This window comes from Entelurus aequoreus, linkage group LG15 (genome assembly GCF_033978785.1).
Source record: "Entelurus aequoreus isolate RoL-2023_Sb linkage group LG15, RoL_Eaeq_v1.1, whole genome shotgun sequence".
NCBI classification, from domain to species: Eukaryota; Metazoa; Chordata; class Actinopteri; order Syngnathiformes; family Syngnathidae; genus Entelurus; species Entelurus aequoreus.
The window spans coordinates 49,646,854-49,656,102 of NC_084745.1; the positions used below are offsets into that span (position 1 = coordinate 49,646,854).

At 40.2% G+C, this 9,249-nt stretch overlaps 1 protein-coding gene across 1 annotated transcript in view; it reads right to left on the minus strand.

Moving 5' to 3' along the window:
• Window positions 1-7,463: 7,463 nt before the first annotated feature.
• Window positions 7,464-9,249, minus strand: part of LOC133630492 (myelin-associated neurite-outgrowth inhibitor-like) — a 14,933-nt gene continuing 13,147 nt past the window's right edge. Inside the window, exons 6-7 of the mRNA XM_062022104.1 lie at window positions 8,528-8,658; window positions 7,464-8,463 (exon numbers count right to left, since the gene is read on the minus strand). Of these exons, the coding sequence (XP_061878088.1) occupies window positions 8,540-8,658 (119 nt within the window). The 3' untranslated portion in view covers window positions 7,464-8,463; window positions 8,528-8,539. The remainder of the gene's footprint in view (window positions 8,464-8,527; window positions 8,659-9,249) is intronic.

Genomic DNA, 9,249 nt, shown 5'->3' on the forward strand with positions numbered 1-9,249 from the left:
TACATGGTATAAGTATACTTTAGGCCAGCGGTCTCCAACCACCGGCCCGCGCAGAAACATTAATTACTTTATTTTATTTAATAATTTAATTGAATTAACGCATTTTTCTCCAACTTAACATTCGCCTGTCCCACTAAACACAGCAATAAGCTTGTTTATAGATGTATATTACAACTCCTGACAGGAAGTCACCATTTGTATATATAGTATATATACAAATTATTATATATATATATAACAGCACATTAATGCACATTAACGAACATATAACATTTGAATGTGCCAGATTGTAGCCAAAAGCTACAGGTGCTGTTGTATATAGCAGGACCTCAGGACCCAACTTTTCCACTACACAGGGGCCCGGGGACCACTCCGATATTAACACTAAATTATTAATCTTACTCTTGGTTTTAATCATAGTCAATAAAAACAAAATATCTAACCTACTTACAGTGCACTACCTTATAAAATGATATCATATCAAGATCATATAATTAATCTAACAAACAAACCTTAGGCTTAGGTCAGGCTGATTGGACAAAATACATTTACAAACTGTATATAATATGTTATAAACTAAATTAATAATAAATATGTTTCTTAACTAAACTTTCAATCAAATTAAAGTGCAAATGAAAATCCAGCTCCACCACTTTAGTCATAATTTTTGCGCTTGAGAAATTTCTCTATGACATTAGCGCCATACTTCTTCTGTTTGTTTTATATCGTCATTACTGCCACAAGTGGTGGAAAAGTGTATTACAAAAAACAAGAAAAAAAACGAAGTAATAATAATATTTACAGATAACTCAAGTAAAAAAAATAAAACAATAAAAATGTATATGTAAATGTAAATGAAATATAATAAAATAATAAGAAAGGTGTAACAAAATCTGATCACGTCATTTTATATGGCCCACAAAAGCCTGGAAATAATATGTGTCGATAAAATACTTTATATTTTCTAACTAAAGGTATTAGGGGTTTTCTTGTAGTTTGACAGGGAATACGATAGTGTCCAATATTGCAACAAATATAAAATTATTCTAAATTTTTGGTCAAAATCCAAATAAATACTTAAATATTTCCTTAACTTACGATTTCGAAGCAAGTTATCCATCAAGTTGTACACTATAAAAATGACCAATAGATTTTACTTAAAAATTTGGGGAGTTTTTTAGTAAGTAAATAAAATAAAACCCCCAACAATTTGTCTTTTTTTCTTTACTGTAAAATCCACAGTTGAAGATTTTATGGTGCCACATTTAATTATGGTAAAAAAAACTGGCAGCCAAAATAAAATGAAACAGCAGTACTGTATTTCTATATGTATGTGGCGCTGCTGGTGGCAGGAGCTCTGTGCTCTTGTGTCATCCTTTTTGTGTTAAAGTTAAAGTACCAATGATTGTCACACACACACACACACACACACACACACACACGAGGTGTGGTGAAATTATTCTCTTGTTCATCCCCTAGGAGGTGAGGGGAGCAGTGAGCAGCAGCGGTGGCCGCGCCCGGGAATCATTTTTGGTGACTTAATCCCCCCAATTCCAACCCTTGATGCTGAGTGCCAAGCAGGGAGGTAATGGGTCTCATTTTTATAGTCTTTGGTATGACTCGGCCGGGGTTTGAACTCACAACTTACCCATCTCAGGGCGGACACTCTACTGATGTTTCCCTCAAGTTTTCATGTGGGTTTTTTTTTTTTTGGCCTTTTGGTTCGGGACCCTTTGGGTCTGTGCGTGACTTCCACTGTGTTTTTTTTTGTAAACTTCTGGATCTGCCTCCCGGGAGCCTTTTGGGCCATGGAGACCAGCTGCTGGGTCTTTGCCACACCAGAGTCCATTTGGAGAGACGCGGATGAAGAGGTATCGGACACCTCGGCCTCCTTAGACCAGCGTTTTTCAACCTTTTTTGAGCCAAGGCACATTTTTTTCATAAAAAAAATAGAAACTCCACCAGTTTTTCGTGCCTTATTTTGAGTTTGTTGTCGTTTCCTGTGTGTAGTGCTTTAGTTCCTGTCTTGCGCTGTTATTTTGGTGACCCTTCCTGTTTTGTTGGTACGCCTTCCTTGGAGTGCTATTGTCGGAATAACTGTACCTAAGTTATCACAATGAGTTCCCGGCGAGAAGACAAAAGCTGTCTTTGATCCGACCAAGCAAAAGGCTTGTAAAACTCCACTGTGTAGGATGGGAAGCAACATGAAGGTGTTCTGTTTCTTTTATGTATTGTAATCAACAGAAAGATATATTGTCTTGACCCGAGATCGACAAAGCGAAGAGGAAGCAGGACCTGACTCCCCTCCAGGGACCTCTTCTTTGAACTCTTTTTACGACCTTTTCTTTGAACTGTTTGTAATCAGAGGCGATGGCTGTTTACGACCCCCGTCCCTTTAGAAACAGCTGTTGCCATGTAATCAGGGAAAGTCCAAATAAAAAGAGGAGGCGTATAATCTTTCGTCAGGAGCGTGGTGAGACTGTGCAAAGAGTACACTCCAGACGTCTCTCCTTAATTGAGCCAAATTTAATTCTGTCTCAGTTTAATTCCTTGCTTCTTGTCTTGTTTAATAGATGTCATCAGTGTTTGAACCTGACAGCTATTGCCCGCACCTGCTTTGTTGTCGCAATCAAGACTATTTAAGTTGTGCGTACGCCATGCTTCTCTGTGTTGATTGTCATGTCATGTACGGATGTACTTTGTGGACGCCGTCTCCGCTCCACACGCTTTTTGATTGATTGATTGATTGAGACTTTTATTAGTAGGTTGCACAGTGAAGTACATATTCCGTACAATTGACCACTAAATGGTAACACCCGAATAAGTTTTTCAACTTGTTTAAGTCGGGGTCCACTTAAATTGATTCATGATACAGATATATACTATCATATATACTATCATCATAATACAGTCATCACACAAGATAATCACATTGAATTATTTACATTATTTACAATCAGGAGTGTGGAGGGGGGGTGGGGTGGGGGCGATATGGACATCAAGTAGTGGACATAGAGAGAGAGAGAGAGAGAGAGAGATCAGAAGGCATAAGAAAAAGAATCTGCATTTGACGCTTGTAAGTTTTTGCTGTCGTCCAGCATTCTGTTTTGGTTTACTTTGTAGCCAGTTCAGTTTTACTTTTGTTTTGCATAGCCATCCCTATGCTTCAGTGCCTTTTCCGAGCGGGACTTGCCTTTTGTTAGTTTTTGGTTTAGGCGTTCCATACCTCTTTACCTGCACGCTGTCTCCCGCTGTGCTCTGCATATTGGGATCACGACAAACCATCCTCGACACGTACCGACTTCTACAAAGCAACAAACTACCTGCCGCCACCTACTGACATGGGAGTATTACATTGTTACCCTGCCAAGCTCTACACAGCACAGGCACTAAACAACGGCGCATTATTATAATTATTGATTTGCAAAAAAAAATATTTTTTTGGGACCAATTAGGTGAAGTTGCATAATTTCCCACGCCGCACAGTGGTTGAAAAACACTGCCTTAGACGTATCCTCGCTCATCCATGCGGACTGGACACTGGCCGAGGGTTGCTTTGTTGGGTTCGCTCCTGTCTCTGGCCGTGCTCCCCCCTCCCCAGCAGACGATGACGTGGAACACCGCAGAGGCCACCACAGTGTATATGTTTTTTTTGTTGTCTTTGTTTTACTTTTGTTGCTGTATGTAGAAATGGCTGGTTGCATCTTTTAATGTCCTTTGATGTTTCCCTCTTACACACATGTTTATGTGTGCTATGGCTATGAGGATTTTTTCCCCTTGGCCTCGGTCCGTACCCCCTCTTTAGGGGCCCAGTCTCAGACTGAATTTTTTTTTTCTCACCTCCCCAGTCCCAGCGTTTACCTGTTTCTCACCTTTTTTGTAAGGGACGCCGGAAGTCGTCAGACCTGTCTGCGATCCTGTTTTGTCTCCCTGTAATGTTTGATCCTGTTCTGTCTCCCCGTAATGTTTGATCCTGTTTTGTCTCCCTGTAATGTTTGATCCTGTTCTGTCTCCCCGTAATGTTTGATCCTGTTGTCTCCCCGTAGTGTTTGATCCTGTTCTGCCCCCCCCGTAATGTTTGATCCTGTTCTGTGTCCCCGTAATGTTTGATCCTGTTCTATCTCCCCGTAATGTTTGATCCTGTTCTGTCTCCCCGTAATGTTTGATCCTGTTCTGTCTCCCCGTAATGTCTGATCCTGTTCTGTCTCCCCGTAATGTTTGATCCAGTTCTGTCACCCTGTAATGTTTGATCCTGTTCTGTCTCCCTGTAATGTTTGATGCTGTTCTGTCTCCCTGTAATGTTTGATCCTGTTCGGTCTCCCTGTAATGTTTGATCCTGTTCTGTCTCCCTGTAATGTTTGATCCTGTTCTGTCTCCCCGTAATGTTTGATCCTGTTTTGTCTCCCCGTAATGTTTGATCCTGTTCTGTCTCCCTGTAATGTTTGATCCTGTTCTGTCACCCTGTAATGTTTGATCCTGTTCTGTCTCCCTGTAATGTTTGATCCTGTTCCATCACCCTGTAATGTTGATCCTGTTCCGTCTCCCTGTAATGGTTGATCCTGTTCCGTCTCCCTGTAATGTTGATCCTGTTCTGTCTCCCTGTAATGGTTGATCCTGTTCTGTCTCCCCGTAATGTTTGATCCTGTTCTGTCTCCCCGTAATGTTTGATCCTGTTCTGTCTCCCCGTAATGTTTGATCCTGTTCCGTCTCCCCGTAATGTTTGATCCTGTTCCGTCTCCCCGTAATGTTTGATCCTGTTCCGTCTCCCCGTAATGTTTGATCCTGTTCTGTCTCCCCGTAATGTTTGATCATGTTCTGTCTCCCCGTAATGTTTGATGCTGTTCTGTCTCCATGTAATGTTGATCCTGTTCTGTCTCCCCGTAATGTTTAATCCTGTTCTGTCTCCCTGTAATGTTTGATCCTGTTATGTCTCCCTGTAATATTTTATCCTGTTCTGTCTCCCTGTAATGTTTGATCCTGTTCTGTCTACCCATAATGTTTGATCCTGTTCTATCTCCCTGTAATGTTTGATCCTGTTCTGTCTCCCCGTAATGTTTGATCCTGTTCTGTCTCCCAGTAATGTTTGATCCCGTTATGTCTCCCTGTAATATTTGATCCTGTTCTGTCTCCCCATAATGTTTGATCCTGTTTTGTCTCCCAGTAATGTTTGATCCCGTTATGTCTCCCTGTAATATTTGATCCTGTTCTGTCTCCCCGTAATGTTTGATCCTGTTCTGTCTCCCAGTAATGTTTGATCCCGTTATGTCTCCCTGTAATATTTGATCCTGTTCTGTCTCCCCGTAATGTTTGATCCTGTTCTGTCTCCCTGTAATGTTTGATCCTGTTCTGTCTCCCTGTAATGTTTGTCTGCTCTTGAATGGGATTGTGCTAAAAATCTTAAATTTCTCCTCGGGGATTAATAAAGTATTTCTGATTCTGATATGTTGAAAAATAATTCTAAAAAACGCCATAAAAACAGTGGTAAAATCCACAGATTTTTTTTTACTCCAAGTACATTTGAAAAAAAAAATTTAAATTAATTATTTACTGCTATTAGCGGCCCTCAATGAAAAGAAGTTTGACACCCCTGCCATAGAGCAATCATTGTGACTATTATTGATCACTACTTTGTATTTTAGTTTCTTCATGTCTGTATGGTTATTGTCAGTATACAATTATTAATTGTATAATTCAATTAAAATGTATTTCTGCAAATATGAGAGGAAATGGCTTTGGGCTACAACAACAAAAAGCGGCAACGGCGAATCATTTTTAGTCTTATATTTGTTTTTATTTTTGCTCTTTCTTTGAAATACAAAACAAGAACCAAAAAGCACAAAAAAATAACATGTACAAAACGGATTATTGTGACATCATCAAAGCAAGTCCGAGACGGTGATTCTGACGGGTCGGCCTAGAACCTGATGCTACAACTGCTGACAATGTCAACGTAAATGTTGCCGTAACTGCTTCCAATTAGTGCCTTGTCAGTAGTGCTTCAACACAAATAACATGAAACATTAACGCAGTTCCCCTGCTCACTGCTTTAAGGTGGTGCAGCCCACTGACTCCAGAACAAGGTCGATATTGAGACGATTCTACGGACTTTATGGCACCGTTCTTGATCTTTTCATAACTGGCTAAAACACATCAAGTCTGTTCCGAGCAGAAAAGCCAAAAATCTGCTCTTTTCCTTATTGATACTGAGCACTTTGAATTATTACGTGTTGGAATAGCCCCAATCTTTTCCTAAAATACGGGTAAAAACACTTGGCATACAATGGCTTGCTGAGAGAAATAAAAGTCGAATGAACAAGCATCACTTGGTAAAACACAAAGCCTTGAAAACAGAACAGTTCTGCACGCCATGGTGCAGCTTTTTTTTTTTTTCCTCCTTTTTTTTTTTTTGCATGAACATCTTTCACAGTAGGTGAGTCAGCATTGGGAATTTTATTACTTTTGACTTCCTTTGGATGTGTTCGTTTAGAGATGGGCATTCCACTAAATTGTCTTTTAAACGGTTAATTAATCAGATTTTTTTTTTTAACAAGTATATTTAAAAAAATATAGATGTATACAGCACTATCCAAAAGCCACCATCAGGAATACAGTCAGCCTTCATTTATTAATTGGTTCCGGGCATGACCGCGATAAAAGGACTTCCACAACATAGGAATTATTCATTATAATGTAAATATTTTCATAGTTAGAGCATTAAAAAAAAATTAGGACCTTAAGACAGCTCTCTAAAAATGAAATAATACAATTTCATTACTTATTTCAATATAAGGCTGAGCCAATCAGTGGCCACGATACTGAACAACGTGGTCTCCTCTAGAAGTGATATTTTTAGTTGTTTATTTAGCCATTTTTATGTTTAAAAATGCTTCATTTGGGACCCCCCCCCAAAAAAACAGTAAAATATGCTTTGTGGTAAATGTTACTTTGTAGTTAGCAAATGTGTGTGACTTAAACTGTAATACCTTTATTCAGATCCTCACCGATATGGATCTGCAACCTCCTTTTGGTGCGTGCGCCACCCCTCCGACTATTTTCTTTTACGGCGTCAAAATGATAGCTGTGAAAAAAGGGGATTTAAAACAAGGAAACTTGTGGCGGACTTTTGCATCGTGCTGCATATGGGTCAAAATAACGTTGCAAAGGAGTGGCTGTAGAGCCATGTTGTCATACATGTGTATATATATATATATATATATATATACATATATATATGTCTTAATTAGATTATCCAAAAAAATAGTGCTCGATACCGTGGTAGAGCGTAATATGTATGTGTGGGAAAAAATCACAAGACTATTTCATCTCTACAGGCCTGTTTCATGAGGGGTTTTCCTCAATCCTCAGGAGATCTCCTGAGGATTGAGGAAAACCCCTCATGGAACAGGCCTGTAGAGATGAAATAGTCTTGTGATTTTTTCCCACACACATATATATATATATATATATATATATATATTGTACAATACAGGGCAATAGTTTGCACACATGTTTTCTTTATTTTCATGACTATTTACATTGTAGATTGTCACTGAAGGCATCAAAACTATGACACCTGTGAAGTGAAAACCATTTCAGGTGACTACCTCTTGAAGCTCATCCAGAGAATGCCAAGTGTGTGCAAAGCAGTCATCAGAGCAAAGGGTGGCTATTTTGAAGAAACTACAATATTAAACATGTTTTCCAGTTATTTCACCTTTTTTTTTGTTAACTACATAACTCCACATGCGTTCATTCATAGTTTTGATGCCTTCAGTGACAATCTACAATGTAAATAGTCATGAAAATAAAGAAAACACATTGAAATGAGAATGTGTGTCCAAACTTTTGGCCTGTACTGTATATATATATATATATATATATATATATATGTATATGATCAATGGCTGTAGAGCCACGTTGTCAGAAATAGTGATCAACGGCGCCCCTGCTGGTTGCAGCCAAGTAGTGCAGCTGGTTAGTTCCAATGCCCATCTCTAGCTTATTTCGTAGGATTTTGCATCTATCGCAGCGAGTAGATTGAGATAGCATTACCTTCATATATCTACATATAGAACATGCATTCAACATCGGATGCGCCTCCAAAACGGAAAGGAGAAGAGGGGAGGGTGGGGGGGCGGTGAGGAAATAAACTAATCCGCACTCTGTTTTTCACCACGAGCTAGTTGAAGCTAGAGAAACCTGCATAAACAATTGCATGGAGGCCGAGGGCCGGTCAATGTGTGATACGCAGCAGGCTTGTAGGGGAGCAGCGTGGAATGCGACCTAATTCCATCGAGACGTGGGGATGACTACCCCCCCTCCCCCCGTCCAAATGGACCTACATGGTTTGAGATTCACATTATGCTGGAAGAAGACAAACAGGCCGCTGGCAGAGCAGATCCACCACCGCGAGCAAGAAACACTGGAGTGTGAATGCATAACTATAGCGTCTCCCAACCGCGCCTGCAGGGGAAGAACAGAGAGGGTGAGGAAAGTGGGGCGTGTGGGGATGTTGAGGAGTACTCACTGGGCCTGCTGTTCACCACTGCGAGGGCACGTAGCTGTAGCTGTGCGTGCCAGCGGGCCGGTATGTGGGCATGGTGACGGGGTGGGGGGCGAGGGCGGCTGGCGCTGGTGACGGAGTTGACAGCAAAGTTCCTGACAGGCAAAGAAAACATTGACTTTGCACAAAGCAGCCTATGGATATAAAACACTGTCATTTCATACTTTTCACATGTGGAGCAATCCATCCACCACGATCAATATGAATAGGCATGAGCCGATATACTGTAGGTGGGCTGCAATCACGCGACCCAGGGGCAAGTGTCCAAACTTTTTGACTTGGGGGCCGCATAGGGCGAATATACTCGGCTGGGGGTCGAAAGTCGACTGCATGTGATTTAATTTATATATATATATATATACACACAGTATATGTGTGTACAGGTATATATAAATAAATATGTCCACATATACACTACCGTTCAAAAGTTTGGGGTCACATTGAAATGTCCTTATTTTGGAAGGAAAAGCACTGTACTTTTCAAAGAAGATAACTTTAAACTAGTCTTAACTTTAAAGAAATACACTCTATACATTGCTAATGTGGTAAATGACTATTCTAGCTGCAAATGTCTGGTTTTTGGTGCAATATCTACATAGGTGTATAGAGGCCCATTTCCAGCAACTATCACTCCAGTGTTCTAATGGTACAATGTGTTTGCTCATTGGCTCAGAAGGCTAATTGAT